Genomic DNA, 26,275 nt, shown 5'->3' with positions numbered 1-26,275 from the left:
AACCGGAACGTCTTGAGTGCGTCATCTAAAGCGCATCTAGAATCCTCTCTATCAAATGGTGAGCATTCAAGTGGTTTTATCGGGATAGCAAAAGATTGCCCTCGCAGGATGTATCCAGCCGCGTCTTCTAGTCTCAACGGTTTGCATGCCTGGCAGGGGCTAGACCGATTGTCTGGTTAAGAGAATATGCCGTCGAGCTTCGTTCGGCTGAAGTCCGGGTTCCGGGGGGGCGCCGAGATTTCTGGCCGAGTCGACAATTAATACATACTGGCGAATTGGGTGTGGTTGCCGTTGTTCAGGCAGAAAGCGATTTAGAACTCCCAAGCATCGTCGTCGCCGATAGAGGCGATGGCCCAGGTGAACTTTTCGCGGAGAGTCTTCGGGAAGAGTCGCTCAATGGGCACATCGAACTTGTTGGAGAAGACGACGCTGAGCCGTGGGTCGATGTAATTCTGCCCTAGATTAGCATAAATTGACTCTTGTCTGGGTCGGCGGCACTCACGATCTTGGAGGTTCCTAAGGCAACCTCCTTGTTGCCTTCACGGTCAGCAGACTGGGCTTCAAGGTTCTTGATCCTCTCCTCGATCTTCACGATATTGGCCTCGAGCTTGGCCACCGTCGGGCCCTTGCCCTCGGCCTCGACCTTCTTGGACTTGTTCTCCTTCTTGAACTTCTTCTCGAGCTCGGTGGCCACCTTGAGGCGCTCCTTATGCTCCTTTTCAGGAAGGGGTTTCTTCTTCTCGGCCACGAGCTTCTCGTTGTCTTTCTCAAACTTCTTGTTGATCTTGTTGCGCTGGTCCTCGACAAGGAAGGCTTGATGGCTCAGAACCCACTCATCAGTAAGATCATCCTCTCTCTCAAAGAACGCAACTCCCTTCTTCTTCTTCATCTTTGGGTCGACGTCGAGGATCATCATCTTCACCCTCCATCTCTGGTACTTGAGCCCTTTGATCTATGAACTTGCCCGTTAGCATAGGTTTCAGAGGCTTAGATTTCCAAGGGATGACTAACCCGGTCTCCCAGTTTCTCCATCGCCTGCTCATGGCTAGCACCCACGGTACGCTTGTGGTTGCAAAGAATGGCGACCTCTCGATTACAGTCGTTGTAAAGCTTGACCTTCTCATTGACTGTGAGGTTCTTGTGCTGCCTGGGATCAAGATCCTGCAGCAGGTTTGACATGGTCCATGAGGCGTTGTATGTACGGAACACCTTTGCCGTCAATCCGGTCATGTAATTGGACAAGTGCTTGTTCAATTGTGACGTCTAAAAGAGTCAGTATTTCTTACCTGATAGGTCAAACAGAATGGCGGACTCACATTGACACGGTCAAAAATGTCATCGCCATCCTCTTTGGGAGGCTTCTTGAACATCTTCAAGTTCTTGAAGACCTGACGGTCGACATTGACCTCGTCGTAGAATCGAATGCTGTCCTTGCCAAGGAAGTCGAAGATGACCGTATCTGGCTCTCGAAGGGTAAGATGCTCGAACTTGAGCGAACAGCAGCCCACGGTGTCGGCCTCGTTGTCAGTGTCCTTTTCATTTCCAGCCCTGAGCGCGAATTTGTCGATAAGGTACATCGCAGTGGCCATCTGGCGCTCTTGCATGACCTCGCTCTTCAGCTTCTTGGTGTAGTCCTTCCGAATGAAGTCGATGTGCTTCTTGAGCTCGCGGGCCTTCTCAAATTTGGCCATATCCGCTTTACCCTTGACAGAGGCGCTGGCAGCAAGCATAACGTACTTGTAGTTGCCGTTGACGTTCTCCTGCCACATAGCTAGCCAGGTTGCCTTGTTGTCATGCTGAACTGCCTTCCAACTATGTCCTGGTGGCGGCGAAGGAACTTTGGCTTCCTTTCCAATGTTGATGGTGATCTGCTCAGGCAAGACCCGTTTCTTGACCCTTCCAGTCTTCGGGTGCTCGCCACGACCGCGGAATAATCCAGGAGGCTCGACACGAAAGTTTCCAACCTTCTCTTTGCGCCCATTCCACTTGCAGTACATTAGCGGCTCCTCGATTTTCAATCTCTCCTCCTTAGCCTTGTTCTTTTGCTCTTTTGACCAGGCCTTCTTCGCTTCGGATATCGCCTTGAAGTGCTCGTAGATATTGTTGAAGTCGAGCTTCGAGAATTCTTTGATGTCAACCTTGTTGCCATTCTTGTCTTTGGCACCCCCAGTCTTTTGCAGGATCTCCTTGAAGTCCCCAAAGAAGTTTTTCTGGAAAACGGGGTTGGTGACGTTCTGGGTTGAGTTGAGCATGGCGCCAAAGAAAGTCGCAACTTCTTCCGCATCAGGATGAAGGTCCACTGGAGTGCCATCGTACAAAAGCTTGACCTTCTTCGGCAGTGGCTCGTACGGCGGGGGGAAGAGCACACCATTGTGCTCAAGAGTGTTCCACTTGACGCTGTCGTCTTCGGGTTTTGGCTCGTTCCACCACTCGTGGACCTCGTCATCGTCCTCGTCTTCGGGAGACTTGTCCTTGGCCTTGGCGGGCGCTTTCTTCGGCGCAGCCTTACCTTTGACGGGGGTCTTCTTTTCGGTCTTGACACCATTGGCTTTCGAAGCGGTTCCGTTCGGCTGCTTCTTGGTGGGTTTAGCCAGTGGCTCATCATCAGATGAGTCTTCCTTCTTCACAGCCTTCTTTGGAGCAGCCTTTTTGACCTTGGCGTCGTGTGCTCGAATGGCCTTGGCGTCCTTTTCCGCCTTCTTCTCGATCTGCGCCTTCTTCTTGGCTAATTTCGCGCCAAGAGGGGCATCATCGTCGGATGAGTCGTTCGGAAGGGCGGTCTCCTTGTATGAAGGAGGCAGCTTCTTGGCTGCTATGGGCTCATCATCGCTGTCGTCAGTGTCTTTGGGAGCCTTTTTGGGGCGTTTGGCCTTGTGCCTGTGTCAGCGAAAAGACTGGCCTTCAAATCAAAGTGGCGACTGTTCCAAGCTCCAAAGTGTCGAAAGGGCCAAACCTACCAGAGGAATCTCGTCATCGCTGTCGGATTCGTCCTTGTAGCTGACTTTGTTGCCGATGGAGGAACGTGACTTCCTCTTAGCAGTTCCATTTGGGTGATCTACGTCCATTGAATCATCGTCGATTGGGCCATTTCGGATTGAGATGCCTGGGGCAGAAGGCTGTGTTCTGGATGCGGACTCGTCCATAGCCTTGTCTTCGGCCTTCGAAATCTTGGCGGCTGAGACTTCACAAGACCATCAGCATTGGTTAGCCACGTGAATGATAACTTCCTTGAACGATGATGATGGACGGCAGATGCAGAGTAGGCGATCGAGGTGACAGCGGTTGGTGTCTTTTTCAACAAGGCAGTGGCACGTGAAAAGGGTCGAGTCACCACTTACGATGGTTGCCGTTGGATCTTGCCAGAGGCATATCATCGTCAGAGTCACTGTACGAAGACATGGCTGGTGATGTGGACGAGTCGAGTATTCGAAAAGGGTGGTGTGTGCTGTGCCCTGAAGGTAGCTCAGACGGGAGGTGGATGGAAGGAGGGAGGTCTGAGGTACTCGGTAGTGCGAAAGGAAGGGGAAGTCAAAGTAAGCGCAGGACGAAGGAGCAAGTCGCCGGGGCCCGAGCTGGCTCTACGGGTGGCGTTGGGGGTTTGCTCGAGTTTTTTTTGTGTTTGGTGGAAACTTGCGGTGGGCAGTGAGCGTTACGAAGATATAGACGGGCCAGAGAGCCAAAGAGAGTAAAGTCAAAGTGAAGTGAGAAGAGAGGGACGAGGGAGAGGATCGATGGCCAGGGCGGGCGCGCAAAGACTGAAGACTGACTGGCGCAAGGCGAGGAGGTACCTGTCTAGGTACCGACCCGAGTGCCTGCCTCCGGGAACCCAGACGGTCTTTGGTAGCACCCCCTGCCGTCTGCTTAGCCCACGTGACAGCTCCAAGCCGGTTCGGGGACGCGGCGAAAAGAGAACGGCTTGACGGACGGCCTGCAGCAGCATCATTTGAGAGATTGAGAGAGAGCTTCTCGCGTACCCTCCTACCAATCCCCCCGCCCGATCAATTGGTACTCCGATTGTCACTGCTCAATTGAGCCACCGTCGGCAGAGCATTCATTTTCAGATCCCCACACGACAAGATGCTGTCTCGAGCTGCTCGGCCGGCTCTGAGAGCTGGAGCTGCAATTCCCTCTCGGTATGTGTTCGACGCTGGCAGGTGGACCGCGACTCTGGATGGGCGCCCACCTCTAACTCTACGAGCATGCACGGTGCCTGAGGATGGATTGCCTTGACTGGGTCGATGCAGGAGCCTTCGAGCACGATGGAAGAACGGGTCGAGAACCAACCAGCTGACATCTCTTGTTAACCAAACAGCGCCGTCACGTCCGCCCCTCATGCTGCCGCCGGCTTTGCGACGCTGCGCGAAATCGAGGGCCGTCTCAAGTCCATCCGCAACATCGAGAAGATCACCAACACCATGAAGATCGTGGCCTCGACCAAGTTGACCCGTGCCCAGCGCGCCATGAACGAGTCCAAGGTCTACGGTGAGACTTCCAAGGAGGTCTTCGACCAGGCCGAGACCAAGCCTCTCGAGGGCGAGGACAAGAAGACTCTCATTGTCGTCTGCTCCTCCGACAAGGGCCTCTGCGGTGGTATCCACTCCGGTCTGTCCCGCTACGTCCGCCGTCAATTCGCCGAGAAGCCCAATGCCTATGAGCTCGTCATCCTCGGTGAGAAGTGCAAGGCTCAGCTGTCGCGAACCCAAGCCAAGGACATCCAGCTCAGCTTCGCTGGTGTCGGAAAGGATGTCCCCACCTTTGCCGATGCCCAGGCTATCGCCGACCAGATTGTCAACTTGCCCCACGAGTACGCCTCGATCAAGGTCCTCTACAACAAGTTCATCAACGCCCAGAGCTACGAGGCCACCGAGATTGATGCGTTCTCGGAGGACGCTATCAAGGCTTCCCGTACGTGCTTAGGCCCTCTTGGATTCAGGTTCTCGACGTCTCCTGTTTCTGCTGTTTACTGACGTCGTTCCCAGAAAACTTCTCTGCTTTCGAGATCGACGAGGAGCTCCTGCCCAACCTGCAGGAATACGCTCTTGCCAACGCCATCTACTGGGGCCTTGCTGAGGGCCACGCCTGCGAGCAGTCTGCTCGCCGAAACGCTATGGACGTAAGTGCCAGCACTTATGCCCCCTATGGCTACCGTTGTGACGCTAACCCTTCTATAGAACGCCTCCAAGAACGCCGGTGAGATGATCAACAAGTACCAGATTCTCTTCAACCGAACCCGACAAGCCGTCATTACTGGCGAACTGGTCGAGATTATCACTGGTGCCACTGCCTCCGCAGACATGTAAATTCAGAGCGGCGGGTAGAAGAGCTGCTCGGGCACGTTGCCGAGGTCCGGATGGACGGAATCTAAACAAATTTCCCTTTGTGACAACACATACCAACAGGCTTCGTTCGGCCCGTGTACCAAGATCAGTAGAATAAGAGAGAGATTTGAGAGGTGAAATCGGGTTCTGGCTCATATGCTCCGGATAAATTGCGCGGACCGCCCTCCGTGACATGAATTACTGCCAGTCGTTTTTTGGTCCACTCACACATCCGTAAATCACAGTAATCACCAACCCCAAAGTGTTACGCCACAATCAGCCTTCTAATGTTGGACTTGTTACCGTCCATGTGCTTGGTCCATCATCCATCTGCAAATATGGCACACCGGCGCCAGCATGAGCCCGTCAAACCAGGAGATGACGCGCAGTCCGAATAAACCATTCAACTAAAATCTCGACCCCGTTTTTGTCACTTACACATTTGATCCCACGTCTGTACGTACCTGACAGATACACCTGTAAGCTGCAAGGGCAGTCTAAGCCGTTCTCTACACGTTCAGTGCCATGCCGAGGAATGGCTCTTAGACAATTGGCACCTTCACAACGGCGCGCCGGGCACCAAAAAGCACAGAAGCCGTGCATTATAGAACATGTGCATTTAATGAGTATTCTGTTCTAGATATGTGGCGTGTTTTTGAGGAAGCCCCCGGAAGCCAAAGGAGACGGGACGGAAGCAGAAAGCAAGCAACAACGCAGTGCGCCTTGTCCCCAAAACACCAACCATGCGTGATAACCCGGTTCGTTTCCATGCGCTTCGTTTCCCTGACAATAATACTCCTGCGCCTCTAGGGAGACACATGTCTGGCGGCCATCACGAGCCGCCCATCTCAACACCGGAAAACAAAAGGAGAAAAAGACGGGCACACTCGGCAGAAGACTGGAGATGTGCCCCGCTCGCCAATTGGCATTAATCCATGTCAAGATCACTGTCGTCCTCCGCATAGCTCTCGACCCTCTTCGCCCTCCTCCCGCCACTCGCATATCCATTGCTATCCGCGATAAGCTCCTCTGGACCAGGCACGTTGGGGTGCGCCTTGATGTACTCTTGCCTCAACTCGATGGCTTCTTTCTCCCACTGGGCTGCCGCAGCGGTCCACTCCTTCAGCGCCTGGGCATAGTTTCGCTTCTGCTCCTCAGCAGCATCCTCAAAGGGCTGTCGGACTTCCGGCGTGGCCTCCTTCCACATCTTCGACGTCATGGTTCGTACCTCGTTGGGGTTGGGCTTGCCCTTGCCTGTGCGCCGGCCCTCCTCGCAGCGCTTGCGCCCCTCTTCGTAGTGCGCCTTGTTGAACAAGAGATATGGGTTCCCGGCCACTTTGGAAGGTTTCACCGGGTACAACCCAAGTTTGGAGTAGATATGCTCTTGAATCTCCATCTCGTAAGCTTCGAGGCGGGCTTGCACTGGGTCTTTATTCTCTTCCTGAGCCTTGCGCTTCAGTGAGGCGGAGGTCTCTCGAGGGAGGACCAGAGGTATGGGTATCTCGATAGGGCCCAGCATTTCCTCTAGGACGTCGGATGCGGCCCGCAGGCCAGAAAGGTAGGCACCGTGGACGGTGGCAGGGTGCGTGACGATTGTATGTTCGCCGGCGAAGTGCAGGTTGCCGATTGATCGAGCCATGATTTGGTAATCTTCGGCCTGCATCTTGACTCCGGCATTCGAGTAGCTGCCTCGAGCAAATCGGTCCGACTCCCATCTAGTCACCACGGCTTCGAGCGGCTGTGATGGTACTCGAGCGCCATATCGCATACGCAGGACTTCAGTGGCTTCCGCAATGAGCTCGTCATTGGGGGTTACCTCGGTATCGTACCCTGCATCTCCGGCCATCAACGCAAGTAAGCAAGGCATGCCAGTCGTGTTGCTGACGTTAAACCACTGGAAGAAGCGACCACGTCGCGAGATGTAGTCCTTCTGGTTCAGACTCAACCGATTCGTAGGAGTTTGTAAGGTCCCAAATATATCTCGATCTTTGTCCCAGAAGGCGTCCTTGTATACAAGAATGACCTTGTTCAAGACCCCAAAGCCCAGGCGTCCGATGGCATCAGTCTTCCATGAAGGCAGAGTAGGCTGAAACTCGATGCCACCTTGCTTCAAAACACCTAATGGTATGGTGTTAACGACATAATCGGCCTCGACCAATTGACCGTCCTCCAGATAAATTCTCGCTGGACCTGTTGCTTCTTCGGTGGTGTACATGATTCGCTTCACAGGCGCCTTCTGCCGGATGTCGAGAGGTGTTGGGAGCATTGAGAGGCCTCTTGCAACACTCTGATATCCGCCTACTACCATGGTGTGTTTTCCCTCCCACTCGTTGCCGGCATCAATATCCCACCCTTGCAGACTCAAGCGGTTCAAGTTCGTGGCATTGCTGTACTCCAGATTGGCAATATGCCAATTCAAAAGCCTAAAATCCTGAGCGTTGAGGTCAAGAATGCCTTTGTGTTGCATCAGAGCCTCGTCGACAACCGAGCCCAACGTGGCATTCCTATCACTAGCTGCAGCATCCAGATCGATATCTCTTGTCTCCGGGACCCCAGGCTTCAAGGTCCAGCCGAGCGACTTGGCCTTGAATGCAGCCCTAGTGGATCCAGGAGTGCCTGGCTCGACGTGCACTTTGCCTGTCATGCGGTCTGTGGAGACCGGCACGAGGTGAGTCTCGGGCGTGACGTTCTGTTGTGAGACGGGCGGCGCATGAGGTTGGGAAGCAGCTTTCTCCTCCTCAAAAGCGATCGTTTTGTGACCTTCCGCAGTGCTGTCACGGCCCTCGTCAATGAGATCGTAATTTCCCTCAATGAGCTTCGACGGCTGCGACTTAAACTTGTACTCGCTCACCCGATCAAGGCATGCGTTGAAAAGGTGCTCAACCATCTCGTCACGAGCAGGGTCAACGGCCGTACCATTTGTGTCATAGAGAGACATATCGCTGCGCAGACAGTGATATGGCAAACTCAATTGTCCCCTCACAAGTATGTTTAAGGGATTGCCCCTGTCGAATCCAGTAATTATCATGCCGCCCATCTCCGCAGTGAAGCGTTTGCCCCGAAATATACCTGGCGCAGTATCTGGCAGAGTTTGGAAAGCACGAGAGTAGACTCGCCCACCGACTCGGTTTCTTCCCTCTAGTACAATCACCCGAGGTGGATCTTCTCCTATATTGCGAAACCGCTTTGAGTACTGAGTGAACAATCCTTCCAATTGTCTGGCGCATCCGAGCCCGGAGAACCCAGCTCCAATGACTACCACAGTCTTTCTCTTTCGTGGCTGCGAGTCCTCGGCAGTGCTGTTCTTCTTGTGTTGTCGGATTTCGACGCATCCATAATTGATGAAGCCGCGACGAACTAGCCAGTCGAAACAAACATTTGCGACGTCGAACCAGCGAGTGTCCCTGGCACATCCAATTGCTTCTTCTCTTGTCACTGCGATCTGTGGATTCCGCGTCCAAAGCCTAAGTATGCCGTTTCGGATGTTCAAATAGGTCGTGACTTGCGCGTAGCTGAGATGCATACGCAACACATGATACTCCTCTTGATGCAAAGCGTATGGGTTCAAACGCGAATTCTCGGCGGCCTCGATACATTCTATGGCGTATTCTTGAGGGGTCAGGTCTGTAGGAATAGACACCTTCGGGCGCACATTGAACTGTATCCGCCGCGATCGTGAATGAACCCTAGCGATGGGCGTTGAAAGGGGGTTTGGCTGACTCGCAACTTCTCTCGGACTACCGGTGTCGAACGGAGTCGTCGCTTTGCTAGAGACCGAGGGTGGTTTCGAAGATAACCCAGATTGCTCCGTCAGGGCTGAGGCCGACGATGCGAATGAATGCCGTGACTCTCCAATCAAATGACTGATAGCTGACTTGGCAGGAGTTGAATCAAGGAGCGCCGCATCTGGCGATACTAGGTCAGCGGGGACAATGTCGCTGAGCTCTGAAGAAGCTTCGTCCGCATGATTGCCCATTGCCTCTGCTTCCAATGGTTCTTCGATAGTCCTCGAGGCTTGCGACGGAGCAACACCATCCAGGTCAGTGACATCACTCAACTTAGAGCTTGCCGTTGCTGAATCTAGAATTGCCTCATGCTCCTCCGTTGTCTCCTCGTGTGGCTCGAGCTCATTGCCCTTGTTCTCGATGGACATTGGGTCGTTCGCGTCTTGGTCTGTCGGCTCGGAAGGTGAATTTTTCGACTCGATTGAAATTCTCTCCATCAATTCTGTGTTTTTAGGAAGTGATTGTGCGGAGCCTATACCTGTATAGGGTGAGGCGGCGGGTATTGTAGCATCCACAACAAAAGGTTGAAAACCATTCACATCTGGGCCGTTATTTTCCTGTTCCACCGTTGAACTCATTTTTACCGCCCTTCTCACTTCAGCAGGAGCGAATTCTGGTTGTTTAGACTCAAGTGCTGCGACTCCTACGCCGCCGGATTCTGCTTCGGTCTGTGCCAGATCTGCTACAGAGTTCCTTGCCGGTTCCGAGGAAGACTTTATCGCCATAGAAGCATCCCCGACTGTGGTTTCGTCTTGTGCAGTTGGAAACTTGGACAGCAGTTCGTAACGCTCGTTCTGACTGGTCGGATGCGCCGCAGCAGAGCCAACGTCAAAGGTATCGGGCTCTGCTAATGATGGCTTCAAGGGCGTTGTCTCTGTGTCCATCGAGTCTAGAAGATGTGTGCATTCAGAAGTTGCGTCCGTAGGTATCGAATGCCGTACCAATTCCTCTACAGCAGCTGGCTCAGATGCATTTGCGCCAGCAACATCTGTATCTGCCCATTTTGGATCTGCTTTTATCGGCTCCGGCGTCGCCTCTACAGAGGCAACACGGCCAGGTGAAGACTGTTGATGAGCATGAGAGGCGTGAGGATCCGACCTGAAGAATCTTATGTCAAAAAAGACGGATCAAACGACATCACAGCAAATTGCGAATCTAATACAAAGCGGGAATCACGTGAGAGCCTCAGAACCAAGCAACATACATAATGGTATCCCCCGGCATCATCGTCTCAGGAACCTCATCATCCATTTCGAAACAGCGTTCTGGTGAGTCTGTGTTAACGACAATAATATCGGCGATGAACTCGTCTGCCTCCTCTGGCCCTGGGTGAGGAGGGGATGGACGGCGAGGTTTCCGAGATGCTCGGGATGCGGTACTGCTACGGCGTGATGATGATGCACCTGGGGTCAGGTTTTTCTTTTTTGGTGCGGAACTGGTCCGAGAGGAAGAGGTTGAAGCCGGTGAGAGTAATAGAGATGATGGGTGCGGAACCTGGGGGGTAGAGCCACTGCTGCTCCTCCGCGTAGATCTCTTTCCAATGCCACTGTTCTGTCCAGATCCAGCACTGCGCGAATTCGCTCCCATTATGAGGTCGGGACTCGACTTGGGCTAGAACGGAGATATCGATTTCGTTGCGTGTGAAGGCGTATGCAATCGCTGGTGATGAGGAATCGAGAGGTTGGAAGTGATGATATCGCCGCCGCCAATCTCATCCGTCGTCTCCATCGAACCGAGTCTGGATATCTCATGCGATGAAACCAGGCGGCCCCATTCTGAAATTGAAACGTAGTCCAAAGGCTGCAGAGGACCAGTCAGTGAAGAGGTTTATAGCATCAAAATGATGCTCGGTGCTTGATATTCAGAAGATGCCAGTCTCATGAGTAGTGCAGATCAGACCAGGCCCGGGGGAGGGGCAAGCAGGGCCGGCCCTTGCTGGTTTCGAAGGTCAGGTCTACCACCTCGCCCAACAAGTCTTGGAGCGCCGCCCTAGCTCACTCATCATCAATCAGGAGCGTGCAGCCGCATACAAAGCCATTCCTGCTGGAATTTACCAGCCAATGCGTTACACAAATGGACAAATAAAGGCGAGAAATACAGTCCATTTCTGGGACTGCTCCTCGATTTATTGCAAGCTGGGTGAGCTGATCACGTGATATATAAATCTCTGTAATCCGCCCTTGATACTTGGATTTTCTATTGCCTCCAGTCTTCCGACGCCCATCACAACCATATCCTGCCTCCGACTATTGTTCGATGAAGAGAAGATCAGCCAGACAATCGCGCAGCAAAACAGCTGGATTGACCTAGTGCCATTTACCCATAGCCAGCGCTGACAATACCCTTATGTGCTCTTCAACGCCCTGGCCCGTCGACAGGTCGAGTAGTTATAGCTGCTGCAGCTTGCCCAAAAGAATTCTTCTCAATCGCCGTGGCCATCATCTTGTTCCCACTTATAATCGACGTCGTACAAATTACAATATTTCTTCGGGCTGTAGCATATCAACATAGTCAGCGCTCGATATCTTAGGGGAGGGGAGAGGAGACCGTGAACTGTGAACGAGAGGAAAGGCCGCACGAACCTTCTTCTTGCTTCGCAATGAAGCGCAGTGCTGCGATTTCCGTGAATGTGACCCCGCCCACGAACACAACAAACACTGTTTTCTTCTGCCCATTGCCAGAAAGTAGCGCTCGAGCCTTGACAGCCTTGTCTTCTCCTTTTTGGAGCTCATCAAAGGTCTGGCCTCGTGCGTGCTTGACGGCCTCTTCGAATCCTCTCCAACCGTGACTGCCGGAGCTTGCAACTGCAGCACCTGCCACACCGTTGCCCTTCGTCATGGAAAGCAAATATTGCTTCTGAAGTATGCACTGAACGAGCCGTATCGAAAGTGGCGCATACCCACTGTAAACGTACGCTATATCATTAGGATTGTGCTCGTTGACTTCGTCTACAATGAGTCGCAGGGATTTCCGCAGGGTTGAGTAGTTGGTTTTATTACCAGACGTGCCTGCGGAACCAGCCATTGGAATCATCGACGCCATGGGCGAGGATTTAGGCAGGAAAAGCTGTAGTCTTTCCAGGTTGTGTAGAGTTAAAAGGTGCTGGTACCCATAGCCTTGTAAGACCAGTTTGCGCAGTTGATCGTGTTCTTTCGTCTTAATACCACCAGATATGCAAGAGTAGATGCACAGAAGCCGAAGCACCTCCGGCAGGGGTGCGTCACGAGCCACCAATTCCTCGATCGAGTCGAATTGGGATGAGGGATCGGCGCCCGCCGCGAGGTTTTGTTGAACCTCGAGAAGCTTGCTAAATTGGTCGGTGCGGGTGTACTTGATGATCTCTTCCACCATATTGGTATGTATTTTCAGATTTTGCTGTTCCGCTTGATAGCCAGGCAGTTTTCGCACAAAATCTGTCAACTCTGCCGTTGTTTTAGTCGTATGCCGGCTGTCCAAATCCTTTTGTATGCGCAGCGCGACCTTGTTGAGCAGATTTCCGACGATGGCGAAATTCGTGTCTCGGAGCTGGTCGTACATTTTGTCTGACGAATCCAGTTGGACTTTACGTCTTCTGGACTGGTTACTAGACGCAGGCGATGCCGATGCGCTCTGAGTGCTTGGGGCTGCACCGCCCATAATCGTCGAGTCGACTTCTGTCTGGTTGTTCTGGATGCCGAAGACCTCGTCTACCAAGCCTTCGTATGTCAGTTGAGTGAGAAGAGGCGTAACCATGTCGACCTCGCGATCAATAATGATGACGCTCTCTGTTGTCGTGCTAGGGCTCAGGCCACTCTTGTCGGGTTCACTGGCTATTTCACCGGCTAGAAGCTCCTGTCGCATACGGGCGAGCAACTCGGCGACTCTCTTAGCACCGTCGCCCTTGCCTGTGATACGGGGGAATAAACCATGTTTCAGCTGGATCCCCATGAGGGCCTGGGCGAGCAGGAAAGTTGGCGTCGGGTCTTTCGACAGGTATAAGTCCTTGAAACCATCGTTGAGTTCCAGGGAAAGGACATCTCGTTCTAGTGGGAAGAAGTAAAGGGGAAGCTCCGAGATGTTGACGTCGCCGAGGACGCCTGATTCTTCAAGGACTTTGTCGGACACAATAGTACGCTGCGGCACCCAGAAGATGTGGAACTCATGGACCGCCTGGCTCTCACGTTGCACTCGCCTTATCTGGTCTGTGGAAATGTCAGCACGCCCTTGTGACTCTCACTGCGTACCTCGGATCGCAAGCGGTGCTGAGGGCTGGGCGCTGGTGTTGATTGAAGACGGGTCGAGAAAAGAAAACTGCGATTGGCGGAGACGAGTGTGAGGAGTGAAATGTAGTGCCTGACGGGGGAGGGGGGATGGTTGCATCAAAGTGTATGAGATGGTGACTGACTTGCGATTTCCTGAGCATAGGCTGTGCGGGCGATGAACACGACATTCCTCTGGCTGGTCGAGACGTTGCTACTCTCTAAGAAGAAGAATTTATCGACACCGTAGTCCTGCAAGGTTTGGACCTTGACGATTGTTCCAATGGGGCCGGCGAGGCTCTGTTCGATGACGAGATTCTTCTTGCCCTGGACCTAAGCAGCAGGCCGAACGCGCTCAGTCAATGAAGCTGGTCATGAGCTTACACTGCCGTGGGAGCCATGTCGGGCGCCTTACTTACTACCGAGAGTAGGTAGAGCAGGTCTTTCCTAGCCTTGTCTCTGATCTGCTCCGTATCGAAGCCAACTGGAGGAGCCATGATGGGCTCTCCATGGACAAAGGTGAAGATTCAAAGCAAAGGGCCAACACAACAGTTGCAGCTTGACTACGCAGATTGCCCAGCTACCGACCAAGAGGAACGCGCGGAGCGGAGCTAGATGCCTGTAGCAGGTGGCTAGGCCCCACGGCCACTGCTAGCCTGCCTGCCGGAAGGGCGGCCGATAAAGAAATCGATTCGATAAGATCCCAACCCTGGGAGTGCAATAGACGTGATGGATAAACGACGGCTGGATCCTGCAGTATTATCGAGCCGCGATGACCAATTCAAAGGGGTGTTGGCCTGCGGACAGGACGAAAACTTTCACAGGATACACGCATCATTTTCTTGGTAATGACTGGTCAACGGACGGAAGGGCTTGACACCTTGTGACTGGTTATTGAAGTTCAGGTTTGTATTCCACCCTACCTAGGGCAACGACTTTCTAAATCTTCCAAAATCGAGTGCAGCTGATGCTGCTCAATGTAATAATGCCTGCCTCTAAAGAAAATCACCCTGCTACCTGAGCCTGAAACGTGTATTGGGGAAGCTTCAACTTCGAAAGCCTCCCTCACGAACGCTAGGAGAGGGGTAGACAACCAAACTCCGATCCACCGTCGCTGAAATCTCAGTTTCGTAACGCAGCGTCTTTGTTTCTTGTGTACGTGTGGCTTGAGTATTCACCCAAGTCAAGTCATCAATCCAAGACTTATTGGAAGTGAGCGACTGTGAGCTCGTCCACGACTAGACCTTATTGTCATGGTAGTAGAAGTCGATATCCCTTGGCCGCAGTCGATTGCTCCGGACAAAGTCCTCGTCCCCAGGCGGACGCTCGTTCTTGGTGTTACCGGTCAGCATGCTCTGCAAGGACATGCACACGCTCTCAACATTCTGCACCGGACTCCATCCCTGCTGGCCCAGGAGGTCGAGACAGATGATGCCGTTCGAATAGATATGGGGATGTATGGGTATTGGTCTGTCGGGCTTCTGAACAAAGGTCACCTCGGGTGGCTCTGCCTCAACTGTTAGCTGCCATTGTACTACAAAGTATCTGGGCGACGCTTGAGGTTCTTTACCTATTGGGTATTGGTGTCCAAATCTGAACATCAGTCTGTAAATGTCTGGGTAGAGCGGGTTGTCGTCGAGAACCTTGATGTCGAGGTACCACGTCTCAAGGTCATCGGCAGATACAAGGGAGATGCCCGCCGGGAGATTATCGGTGATCTATCACGAAATGATCAAGTCAGCACTTAAGGGATAAACCAAAAGATACAACGTGGTTGCGAGGATGGAGCGTGGCTTCTAACTGCTGCCAATGGCTCAGATCCGAAGCAAATTCGCGCGCGCGCACACACACACACACACACATACTTTTGTCAGCTCTTTCCCAAGCCGCCTATGCGCAAAGTTGGCACCCATCGTGAGAGGAAGAGAAGGTTGTCGGTGGAGGTGGAGGTGGGATGGGTTCGTCGAGTGCCAGAAGACCCCGGCTACATACGTCAGGGTCAAGTAGCTGACCAGGTGGGTGGCGGTTCGGTGTGAAGATGGGGACTGCAGCCACACCGGGGCCCCGCCGCGTCTTTCGAGAAGTGCACGGTAGAAGTCAAGAATGCAAAAATGCCAGCCAGGCTCCAGTCACAAATAAGTCAGAGCCAGACGGCAGCAGGCAGATGGCGACCAAGTTGTTTGGTACCTAAGTAGGCGGCAGCTAGATATGTAAGGTCATGTGTGTTTCGAGATCGGTCCCAATTCCTAGGTACAGTAGGTAGACTAGGTACCTGCAAAGGTCCGCTCAGTCAGAACCTGTCTGCTCATAGGCAGTCCGAAAGCTGGGGAAACCACGCTAGCCTGGCTAGTCACAAACAATGATCACGGTTTCCGTGATCGACACAGGCAAGTCCACCGTTGTGGCAGGCGAACATAGACACTTCTCGAATATTCAATACACTACCACTAAGAAACTCCCTTCTTAGAGGGAGGGTGAGTGGTACCGTCAGGGACTTGGTTCTCAGCCCCAAGATACATGGCAGATCCCCTGTGGCCTGTTGGCAATCTAGAGATGCAACGGGACAGACAGACAGACCGTCAGTCAGTCAGTTCTTGATGGCGACAGCCGAACGGAGCCGCCGTTTAAAGCTTGTGAGCCATGATTATTACTGTGTCGCAAGTGAACTTTGTCGGCAAACATGCCGCATGCATGGGCTAGCTCCCATGGTTCACAATCCATCAGGGCCTCCAGGGCCTCCAACTGGCGGCCGGCCAACTTCTATAAAAAGGGGAAAGATGGCAGTGCTAGGCCGGTGGTGGGGCAGCCTTGCACTCTGCCAAGGACCAGACCAGCAAGGAGCCGCTTGCCGTTGGGCAGTGAGGGGGGCTCTCTGGGAACCCCTCCTCTTGTTCGCCGTGCGCTTAGAGTGCTAGAGTGCCTTTTGACGGCGAAGCGACAACCAGATCCATTAGCTGTGCGGCTGAGCATTTGGGCTTTCCCTGCTCCCCTGCTGCCATCATCAGTTGGTGACACGAGCCAACCCCCTCTCACGCGCAAGGCATTCCCTCACATCCTATGCTGGCCAGCCTGGCCGACTCTGCTCCATCATTGTCGTTGCCCTCCCAAGATCTTCCACTACTTTACTTCAACAGGCTGTCATTGAACGACGAAGCTATCTCCCTCATCCCACGTCTGCAGAGGTTCCAGAACCACTTCATTAGCACTTGTTCCTTGTCTGTCTGAGCTCCTCCCTCTCCACTCAGCCGCCCGCCGTTCGAGCCCCTCCTTTTTTAGCCAGGGACCACTTGAGCTACTACTTTGCTCTTCCCGTGCTCTGCTCGCGCCTGCAGATTCTTGACGGTTCAACCGTCACGAAGCAACACACTCGAGAATCGAACCTCCGTCCGATTGTTTCTGTCTGCCTCCGGCTTCCCTCCCAACCAGCGCTCTAACACCCGCCTGGGCTCAATCGCGCTTGCCTAGCTGCCAACCGCTCGGTCTCACAAGCTCTTTGAAGAAAGTCCCTGCCGCCCCCATCCAAGGCCTGGATACAGCGAGCGCGATCCCACGCCGCTCTAGTTTCAGCAACCAGCTCTTGGGTTCATAGATCGATTTCGAGCAAGATGAGTTGTTAGTACTGTCTAATGCGCCTATTTCCCTCCCGTTGCACACCTATTTCACCATGTGTTATCGAGCAGCCGTTCCCAACGTGCCCATGGTCGACCCGCGAACCTAGATAGCCCCTCACCCCCCTATTCACCATGCTGACCAGATCCCCACGTGTGTCAGTCTCCAACATGCTCAACCGGCTACATGGCCAACCTGAAAGTTACGACAAGAAGTACGTATCCTGCTTCAGTAGACGCCAGGCCGCCCCCTCTGACTATTGCTGCCAGGTCCAAATACCGATTCGGCCGAACACTTGGCGCAGGCACCTACGGCATCGTGAGAGAAGCCGACAGCCCAACTGGCAAGGTGGCTGTGAAGATTATCCTCAAGAAGAATGTGAAGGGCAACGAGAGGATGGTTTATGATGAGCTTGACATGCTCCAGCGCTTGAAGCACCCCAACATTGTCCGATTCGTCGACTGGTTTGAGTCTAGAGTGAGCACAGCTTTACCCAAAAGCATGGCTGGCACGGCTGGCGTAGCTGTCTGAGATGGTGGGCTTCAACTTACACGGCTGCAGGACAAATACTACATTGTCACGGAGTTGGCGACCGGTGGCGAGCTTTTCGACCGCATCTGCGAGCAAGGGAAGTTCACAGAAAAAGACGCCGCCGCGACTATCAAGCAGGTGCTGGGGGCTGTTGATTACCTTCACAGCAAGAATGTGGTCCACAGGGGTGAGCGAAGGTCCAAACCGAGAGCTTCGTGCATAGAGCATGTCTGACCGTAATACAGATCTTAAACCCGAAAACCTGCTCTATCTGACCAAAGCGGCCGACTCGGACCTCGTTCTCGCTGACTTCGGTATCGCCAAGATGCTCGACAGCAAGGACGAAGTTCTAACCACCATGGCGGGGTCATTCGGCTACGCGGCGCCAGAAGTGATGCTTAAGAAAGGCCACGGCAAACCCGTTGACATGTGGTCCATGGGCGTCATCACCTACACACTTTTGTGTGGATACTCGCCGTTCCGCTCCGAGAATTTGCAGGACCTGATCGAAGAGTGCAGCAATGCGCAGGTGGTCTTTCATGAGAGATACTGGAAGGACGTTAGTGAAGACGCCAAGCAATTCATCAAGTGCCTGCTGCAACCCAAACCCGACGACAGGTGGACTTCCTCCCAGGCTCTGAACCACATCTGGCTGACTGGTGACAATGCCACGGACCACAACTTGATTCCCGAGATCAAGGCATACATGGCCAAGGCACGCCTTCGGAGAGGTATCGAGATGGTCAAGCTGGCCAACAGGATCGAAGCCCTCAAGATTCAGGAAGAAGATCCAGAGGATTCAGACATGCCGACCGACTCGTACGCTGCTGCAGGTTCCTCCAGCGCTTCGAACGCTTCGAGCTCCAAGCCAGAGGCTGGTGCTTCTACTACTTCAAGCGAAGGCAAGCGAAACCTTGCCAAGAAGCTAAAGGGTGCCATCTTCCGCGAGGTGGTGCTCGCGAAGGTGCGCGAGATGAAGCAGCAGGAGCAGACGTTGAAGGTCGCGGAGGAGGTCGAAAAGGAGGCGAAGAGGCGTTCGTTCCACGAGTAACGAGCTGCGCAATTTCGGCATTCTCTGGCGAGGGAGGTAGAAGGAATGGCAGAAGAAGAGGACCGAGGAGGACTTCGATACCACGGGGTACTGTCTTGGCAAATTGTCTCGTGTTTTTGATCGCAGAGTCAGGTTCATTACCCCCATGTTTCTCATTTTCGTCGGCGTCACCATGTTCAGTCGTCCGTCGTAGCCTTCGTCTTGGGCGCGTGTGCTTCAGTGCTTGTTTTGGAAAATTAGTCTCTTGAGTTGGATGTGAACTCCGGGCAAGGCTTAGGAAGCGAGGGTTACTGTTAGCGGGAGGCGGTACAGCTGGATTGAGCACATGGGCCAGTCGCTTGCTTGCTTTCAATAGGAAGGTACATAAGTATCTTGTTCATGGAATAGAATACCTTTGTTTGTTTTTTCTCTCTTCACGTCACGTCGTTGCGACGACCTCGTCATGATGCTGAAGTGTGCACCGAGAGAGCATGCACTCGCTGGGGAGTGAGTGGGCAGCTTGTGCAGGATGACGCTCACATTGGCTTCGAGTCACTTGTCTCGCAATCCCATTAAGTATCGGAGAAGAACCAGTGACGTTGTCCCCCACGAAACAACCATACCGTCTTGAAGCCAGAGACTCGCTTGGGGCACGCAGCAATGAGCTGTACAAGTGGTCTAAACAGGTATTTCGCGTTCAAAGGTCACCAAGGCACAATACAAGAGCATAGAGTCGCTTAAATGCTTAGGTATCTAAGATTTGATAGAACCATAATGTTCCAGAGGGCAAAGGTGCCTAGGTATATATATACACACACAAAAATATGCCAATGCAGTAGCCAGCGATGTAGCTGGCCTTCCCGTTGCTGAGCCCCGAACACCGATCCGATGCGTCCTTGATGCAGATCCATATATGATGCTGCCCGATATCCATCCATTCCCGGTATCTCGCAAATGTTTTTGATGCCTCCATTGTGTGCCGTCGTCCGATCTCATGATTGAAAATGCGCGGCAGGAATTATGTAATACCGAGCTTGAGCCCTTGAAAACAAAAGATACGCCCCCGAGACCCTCCCGTCGGGGTTTTGTTTATCCCCCCCCGTTTATGCATCTCAGTTGGCGTTCAGCTCCGCCATGACCGTCTCGCAGAGCACCTCGTAGCGGCTCGCGTCGAACCGCTTCCTCTTCCACCCGGACATGCGCAGCTTGTCGATCCTCGCCATGCGGTCCTGCAGGCGGGCCTCGTCGTCCTCGCCGATAGACCCGACGCTGCTGAAGCTCATGCTGCTGCCGCTGCGCTGCCGGCCGTCGTGGCTCACGCGGTTGACGTGCGCGGACTTGATGGTCGTCGCGTCGTACAGGAGCGGCGACTCGGGCTGCTGCTGCTGCTGCTGCTGCTGCTGGTCGTGGATCTGGAGCCGCTCGTCGCTCTCGAGGAGCTCGTTGAGCGAGCCCAGGTGGCTGGCCACCTGCGTCTTGAGCGAGGAGAGCGTCTCGCAGTAGCGGGACACGGAGCGGGCTGACTCGGAATCGATGGCGCCGAACTGGCCGAAGGGGCACGCGTCGGGGCCGAACCCTTCGGAGGAGGGCGAGCTGGATGGGCTGGGCTCCTCGTCCTCGCTGATGGACGGCATGGGCGGTGGCGATGACGCGGGGCTGTCTAGCGGGTCGACCTCGAAATCCTGACGAGACCAGCGCTTGCTGGAGACCGCAGGGAGGTCCGGGAGCTCCTGTCGCGATGCGCCAGACACAAAGTAGTCATCGTCAAAGCCCAGTGTTGGTGAGTCGGGGCGGACCACGGGCTCTGGTAGCCGGAACGACCATCGGTCCTTATCCTTTGGGAGCTCGAATGAGACCTTCTTCTTTGGTCTCTCCCGGTCCCCTGAGCGTGGTTCTTGCTGCAGACTGGATTTCCTGGAGTGAGTACAGCTCGGCGTCATAAGGCAGGACTCCGGGGTCCACGCCCGAGATGAGACCGAGCCTGATGGAGAGTGCAGGCTGGGTAATGACGACGCAGCAGAGGTCGACCGTGATTGAGAGAGCGCGACTTCTTCTGCCTTCCGGATTAATGACGAAGCAGCATTATAGTGCCCTCGCGCCTGTTGAAGAAGGCTGCTTCTGTAAGATGACCCAGGTTGCAGTGGCCTGGCGCACATCTCGAGGGATGCCGCAGCGTAAAAGTTAAGGTATATTAAATAGGCGGGCTGGACCTTTGACTACGGACGATGTCAGTAAGGTTATCACAACGCGGGGTGCACACTGGACGAGGAAACTCACGAGGTCCTTGGAATTTGTGAGGATCTCATTACACCTGGCTGAGCACGCGCGGTACCGGCGGGTCACGTAGCACTTTTTTATTTCCGTGATTGCCTTCTTCCACTCGGCCGACGTGAAGGGCAGGACGGGCAAGGAAGCGGGCACCTGCTGTGAGTGGCGCTTCGTTGTCTTGACGGGCGGCCGGGAGAGCTTGATCATGGGTGTGACATCGCTGGCGTTGCGCTTGTGCGCCGGAGTAGTAGACGACGCAGCAGAAGGGTTGGTGTATTGACCACCGGGGAGGATGACGGTGGTTCTTGAGGGACCGGAGCCGAAGCTCTCGGTCAAACTGGGACTGAGCATGAGGGGTATTAAACCCTTCGGCATGGTTGTGCAATCTTGCAGTGAGCGGACAAATGACGTGTAGGAGGCGAGTGCGCCGAGCTGTCAGGCTTCGAATTTCCGTATAGTATAATAGCAGGCGTTCTGCAAATTTCCACCAGAATATGCGCGTTAGGTTTGACAGAATAAATGAGTCCTGGATCGAAGGTCTGGAAGGTTTCCTCTCTGTTTGTTGCTTCGAGGGGCGTCAGGAATGTGACCCGAGAACTCGGGAACAAGCAGCGCGTTGATAAATGCAAGGTGTGTCGATCTTGGAATTATGGTATTAGAGGGCGAAGGCCGATCGGCTCAAGGATATACGGGTGTCTCAGAGTCTTAGACAAAACATTGACCTCGTGGGCATGACAGCCGGGCCTCGGGAAGCCGAGGAGTTGAGACACTCTCGCGTAGTTTTTTCCTTGGTGGGTGAGGAGGGACAGGCTTGCTTAGACTTGACGCAGGCCAGGGTGTGTGGTGAGAATCACAGGCGTGAATGTGTGATGGGCCGAGGTCACCAGATACTTCAGCCTCTCCAGCAATGCACGCGACTCTTCAACTGTTGTTCGAAGGGTTTGACAAGACAGTCTGATGGATGATGGGAGTGGGAAAAAGGAAGAAGAGACAAAACAGGGACTCGCAGGAGGTGGGATGAGTGACGCCGAGCTGACAACACGAAAAGGAGTGTATAAGATGAGGACGCTGCAACTTTGACCTCGACTCAATCTCCCCGGTCGTCTCCCCTGCCAGTGATGAACGTTATTGCACGGATCTTATTTTCTTGCACTGAATGCGGAAACAGGGTGGGCCACCGTTGCTCGAGCCTCGAAGAGGTGCAGCCAAACGGAACAGCCAATTGCTGTGGAGGCTGCCACACCTCTGGGCCTCACCCCCGTCCGAAGAGGATGTGGATCGTCGAGAGCGCAGGGGTGGGGGGGTTGGTTGGGACGGTCGAGTCCTTGCTGCTGTCCCAGAAACCAGGGAATCGGCCTGCAAGCCTCCCTAGGTGTTTGTCTGGACTGTCTGCATCTCCAGGCATGTGCGCCCCTTGCAGCCATCACCAGCCTCAAACACCCGCACTAAGCCAGAGTGCAGACTATCACGGACAGACTGCATGGAGACTAGTCTGGTGGTAATTAGCAGACGAGGTGACGGGATGGACTAGGTGACAAGGTGGCAACCCGGCCTCCCGTCCCCCGCGCCGAGCTGGCTGGTGCCTCAAAGTCGCAGCATCTGTGGCGGCTCCCGCGATCGTGAAACTCTGACAGGCAACATACAGGTCAAAGATACTAGACTATAGTGCCGCTGTGTACATTTCAAAATTTCAAATGCGCAGCTGGCGCGCTCAGATCCGTGACCACACACCTATTGCACTGGGCAGCTCCTCCCATCACCCAGTCACCGTACTGAACCCGCTGACTTGTAACATCCGACAGCCACTTGTCCTTGCTAGCACACGCAGCTATCAGACATCAGACACCAGACACCAGCCATTCCATCATTGCTGTAGATCTGTCTTGTCTGCGCGATAAAACCTCTTACCGTCAGAGATCGACTTCCTGGGTCGCAGGAACATCGGGGTTCATCTGGAATTGTCGCATTGAAAACTCTATCTGCCCCCCCATGTGTGTGCTTCTCTCGGCCCTCGATCCACGCATCTTGAAACCAGAAACTTGGGCCCCTAGAGCTGCCGCGACCCCACAATGCCACACCTCGTCGCCCTCCACCAGAGCTCCAGAAGCACGCGAGAAAGTCAGGAACGCACAGCTCTCCGTGGGGCGCTCCTCGTGCCTCGTGCCCTGGGGCCACTGTTAAATGAGCAGAAAACCCCTCCCCCCCAAAATTGGAAGCACGCCAGCTTTCGGTGGCTTGAGCGCCCAGCTGGACTTTGAGCTCCCCCTCCCCACCTCTCTCTTTTTTTTCCCTCTTTCCCACGCGTTAATCTCCGACTTTGCTTAGGCGAGCCTCTTCCGGTTCCTGCGTCAAATCGCTCAGAAATGACAGAAAACGCCGGCGTGAAATAAGACAGCTGTCAAGTGGCACGCGCCTCATGCGCGCCTTGCGTCGTGGGGGCCTTCACGTTCTCTGTCCACACTGTACCAAAATTGAATACTAAATTTACACGTTTCTTTACATTGAATCCCCACCGCCGATGCTCGTGGCAATTCCAGGATCTTCTCCCAAGCAGCGGTGGTGTACTGTGCACGCTGTGGTAAACAAACACACCTGTGGTATCGTCATCCCATGACTATAGTAACATCTCGTATCTTGCCCTCGTAATGCCAGTTGTCCAAGGTCCAAAATTCAAGCATCAAGCATCTTCTACAAGCTCGATTGCGCAAGCCGGATTGATTGAGAGCTGATGCACGCGTCGGCCACCGGCGCCCACTAGCCGGCTCGGACTACGTGGAGCCTCCCTCTGGTCTGGTTTTTTCCTATAACCCTCGTCTCTTTTTATCTACCAGCAACTTTGTTCAAGGTTCCGGAACCCCAGGGGGTCCCACATCCACACCCGAGTTTGCGCCCGCAGGCTCGGTCGGATATTACAGTACTGTGGTGCTTTTCTCTCACCGACTCACCGACATTCAGCATATCTCACAAAATGTTACGACCGTAATCTATTCTATTCCGAGCATAGACGATTACCAGAAATCCCGCTTGCAATCTCGACTCATCCTGTCCATCTATCCGGTACCAAGAAGTCGGGTATGCCAATGAATCCTGGTCTATGCAGCCGGTCGGTAGGGGGGGAATGGGAGGGAAAGCATCTATCTGCGTCTCAATCAGGACGCTGACTCGGGCTTCGGGTCCACCACAGCCGGCTCAGCAACAGTCGGATCCGGAGTCGCAGCCGCGGGACCAGCCTCCCCAGTGACGACTGTTTCGCCTTTGATCCCGTCGACGACACGTAATCCCGACGCGTCCACCGTCATCTCCTCGAACCTACGGAGCTGCTCAAGCCGCCTGTGAACCTCGCTCACGAGGTTCGGGATGGGCACGAGAATGCCTTCTTTCTCGGGGTGGCCATCGTCCAGTCCCATTTGCTTGAGCCTGTCAAAGGTACGTATGTCAGCAGTGATCTTGCGTGAATTCCGAGTGGCTTTGCAACGTACTTGACTTGGCCATTTGCCAGCTCTTCCTCGCCCAGAATGACTGCGAAGGGGACGCCGTTGTTCTCGGCAGCCTTGAACTCTGTGCTTTCCGTTAGCATGCATACCAGGTCGTGCTAAGCGCAGGGATTCACGCACGATTCTGCAGCTTCGGCTTGTTTTTGTACAAGAACTCGGCCTTGATACCCGCGGACCAGAGCTGGTTGCATATCCTCATGCGGTCCTTGACCATGCCGTCGAATCCTTTGCCGCCAAATGCCATCACGTAGACGTCCGTCTCGTTGTTTCTTGGCTCCCTGCCTTGCTCTGCGGCCATGCGTGCTGCCTCGATGGAGAAGATGCGGTCCACGCCAAATGAGATGCCGACACATGGTATCTGCCCCTTGCCCGAAAACATGCCGACCAAGTTGTCGTATCTTCCACCGGCTGCTACGCTGCCAACGCCAAGCGTTGGGTCATCTGAGCGGTCGTCGTCCTCGGATGCCTTGCCCTTCTTCTTGGGCTTGGACTTGGCCGCGGCGGCGCCGCTCCCGGCAGGCGCAGCGGGTGCTGAGCCCTCGGTGACAACTTCGTAGATGATGCCTGTGTAGTAGTCCAGCCCTCTCGCAAGGCTCAGATCGAAGGACACAGCCTTTGTAGCGTCAAAGCACTCCAGGTAGTCGAACAGCAGCCCCATGTCAGCCATACCCTGCTTCATTGACTCATTCGCGGCCAACGACTCGTCCTGCTGTAGCTTCTCCAAAAGATCCTTGCCGCCCTTGAGTTGGACCCAGACACCAATCTTGTCTGCGATCTCCTCGGCCAGTCCCTTTTCGTTGACCATCTCCTTCTTGACGTCTGCCCAGGGCATCTTGTCCAGCTTGTCCACAGCTGAAGAGATGGTCCGGATCTTGTCCTCTGGCACGCCACACACCTGGAAGATACCATCGAGGATCTTGCGGTGGTTTGTCTTGATCGTATATCTCCCGTGCCACCCCAGGGCCTCGAAGACCTCGCTGACAATCTTGATGATCTCGGCATCGGGCAGCATGGCATCGTATGCACCGGCAATGTCGAAGTCGCACTGGTAGAACTCCCTCATTCGGCCCTTGGAGACAGCTGGCTGGTCTCTCCTGTAGACCTTGGCAATGTGATATCGCTTGATTTGTTGGATATTCTTCTGCGCGACGAAGCGCGCAAAGGGCACCGTCAGGTCATATCGCAGGGAGCAAAGCTCTCCACCTTGGTCGGCCAGGTCGTAGATCAGTTTCGAGTCCTCGCCGTACTTGCCCGCCAAGATCTCCTTGAGCTCGAATACGGGTGTGTCGATCGTGACGCCGCCGTGGCGCTTGAAAACTTCGCGGACTGGGCAGAGTATACATCAGTTTATGTCGCTGGCAGCTACCTCCTGTCATGGCCTCAAAAAGCCCAATCGCATACAAAGAACCGCTGTTCCTGATGACCACGAGGGCACAGGCGGGGCCGCTTACTCGTATCAAAGATTTGCTCCCGCAGCACCATGTGCTTGCCATCCCAGTCCCTCGTGCCCTTGGGCGTCTTGAGTTCGAACCCGCCCTTGGGAGCCATGTCGTCCAACTCAGTGTTCCGCCTCGGGATAGATGTGCTGAAAGCCTTGGGTACGCAGTAGAAGGAGGACGCCGGATTCAAGGATTTGAACGGCGCGACTTGAAGGAGAGTACGTGGTCGTGCTCTGGCGGCCCTTGTAGCGTTTCCTAATGTGACGATACGCTTCATTCACGTGGTCATGGAAGGATGTCCAAAGCACCTTGCCGGCTGTTTCCGTCGCTGGAACGAGGAAGTGGACACAAACTACTGTAGTGGGCGAGCGCAGAAAGAAAAATAGAGGGGTGATCCGTTGGTGGTTGGAGGGGTTCGTAGTGACTCAGGCGCAAAGTGGGCAAATCTGCATGTCAACAGAAAATTCCCGTGCCTGACTGCAAGGCTACCTACGTCAGGCAACGCCAATGAATTGGCTGATCGACACTGCGCTGACAGGGGTACAGCTGCCGCTCATCTAGAT

At 54.1% G+C, this 26,275-nt stretch overlaps 8 protein-coding genes across 8 annotated transcripts; 2 read left to right on the top strand and 6 right to left on the bottom strand.

The window, feature by feature from the left end:
• Positions 1 to 311: 311 nt before the first annotated feature.
• On the bottom strand, positions 312 to 3,399 carry J7T55_008695 (dna topoisomerase 1; the record flags this gene model as incomplete). The annotated part of the gene is made up of 6 exons (XM_053139040.1): positions 312 to 452; positions 503 to 952; positions 1,012 to 1,263; positions 1,317 to 2,870; positions 2,958 to 3,181; positions 3,339 to 3,399. The coding sequence occupies 6 exons, from the start codon at positions 3,397 to 3,399 to the stop codon at positions 312 to 314; spliced, it is 2,682 nt and encodes an 893-aa protein (XP_052997970.1).
• A 678-nt stretch (positions 3,400 to 4,077) lies between these two features.
• Positions 4,078 to 5,300, top strand: J7T55_008694 (tp synthase gamma chain; the record flags this gene model as incomplete). The annotated part of the gene is made up of 4 exons (XM_053139039.1): positions 4,078 to 4,133; positions 4,313 to 4,905; positions 4,980 to 5,113; positions 5,172 to 5,300. 4 exons carry the CDS (start codon positions 4,078 to 4,080, stop codon positions 5,298 to 5,300), a joined length of 912 nt encoding a protein of 303 aa, XP_052997969.1.
• Positions 5,301 to 6,246: 946 nt separating this feature from the next.
• Positions 6,247 to 10,354, bottom strand: J7T55_008693 (uncharacterized protein; the record flags this gene model as incomplete). The annotated part of the gene is made up of 2 exons (XM_053139037.1): positions 6,247 to 10,201; positions 10,308 to 10,354. The coding sequence occupies 2 exons, from the start codon at positions 10,352 to 10,354 to the stop codon at positions 6,247 to 6,249; spliced, it is 4,002 nt and encodes a 1,333-aa protein (XP_052997968.1).
• Positions 10,355 to 10,484: 130 nt separating this feature from the next.
• Positions 10,485 to 13,838, bottom strand: J7T55_008692 (sec1 family protein; the record flags this gene model as incomplete). Its single annotated transcript, XM_053139036.1, has 4 exons — positions 10,485 to 10,762; positions 11,686 to 13,284; positions 13,488 to 13,674; positions 13,761 to 13,838. The coding sequence occupies 4 exons, from the start codon at positions 13,836 to 13,838 to the stop codon at positions 10,485 to 10,487; spliced, it is 2,142 nt and encodes a 713-aa protein (XP_052997967.1).
• Positions 13,839 to 14,579: 741 nt separating this feature from the next.
• On the bottom strand, positions 14,580 to 15,254 carry J7T55_008691 (ubiquitin-conjugating enzyme; the record flags this gene model as incomplete). The annotated part of the gene is made up of 3 exons (XM_053139035.1): positions 14,580 to 14,848; positions 14,912 to 15,059; positions 15,207 to 15,254. 3 exons carry the CDS (start codon positions 15,252 to 15,254, stop codon positions 14,580 to 14,582), a joined length of 465 nt encoding a protein of 154 aa, XP_052997966.1.
• Positions 15,255 to 17,084: 1,830 nt separating this feature from the next.
• Positions 17,085 to 18,532, top strand: J7T55_008690 (uncharacterized protein; the record flags this gene model as incomplete). The annotated part of the gene is made up of 4 exons (XM_053139034.1): positions 17,085 to 17,164; positions 17,220 to 17,427; positions 17,512 to 17,668; positions 17,727 to 18,532. The coding sequence occupies 4 exons, from the start codon at positions 17,085 to 17,087 to the stop codon at positions 18,530 to 18,532; spliced, it is 1,251 nt and encodes a 416-aa protein (XP_052997965.1).
• Positions 18,533 to 19,623: 1,091 nt separating this feature from the next.
• Positions 19,624 to 21,154, bottom strand: J7T55_008689 (uncharacterized protein; the record flags this gene model as incomplete). The annotated part of the gene is made up of 2 exons (XM_053139033.1): positions 19,624 to 20,727; positions 20,789 to 21,154. 2 exons carry the CDS (start codon positions 21,152 to 21,154, stop codon positions 19,624 to 19,626), a joined length of 1,470 nt encoding a protein of 489 aa, XP_052997964.1.
• Positions 21,155 to 23,928: 2,774 nt separating this feature from the next.
• Positions 23,929 to 25,989, bottom strand: J7T55_008688 (histidyl-trna synthetase; the record flags this gene model as incomplete). Its single annotated transcript, XM_053139032.1, has 4 exons — positions 23,929 to 24,196; positions 24,259 to 24,337; positions 24,394 to 25,599; positions 25,725 to 25,989. 4 exons carry the CDS (start codon positions 25,987 to 25,989, stop codon positions 23,929 to 23,931), a joined length of 1,818 nt encoding a protein of 605 aa, XP_052997963.1.
• Between the last annotated feature and the right edge of the window lie 286 nt (positions 25,990 to 26,275).

This window comes from Diaporthe amygdali (genome assembly GCF_026229845.1).
Source record: "Diaporthe amygdali strain CAA958 chromosome Unknown NODE_4_length_2575358_cov_65_588622, whole genome shotgun sequence".
NCBI classification, from domain to species: Eukaryota; Fungi; Ascomycota; class Sordariomycetes; order Diaporthales; family Diaporthaceae; genus Diaporthe; species Diaporthe amygdali.
Note: the sequence above shows the minus strand (reverse complement) of the source record. Positions and strands in the feature narration are given on the sequence as shown.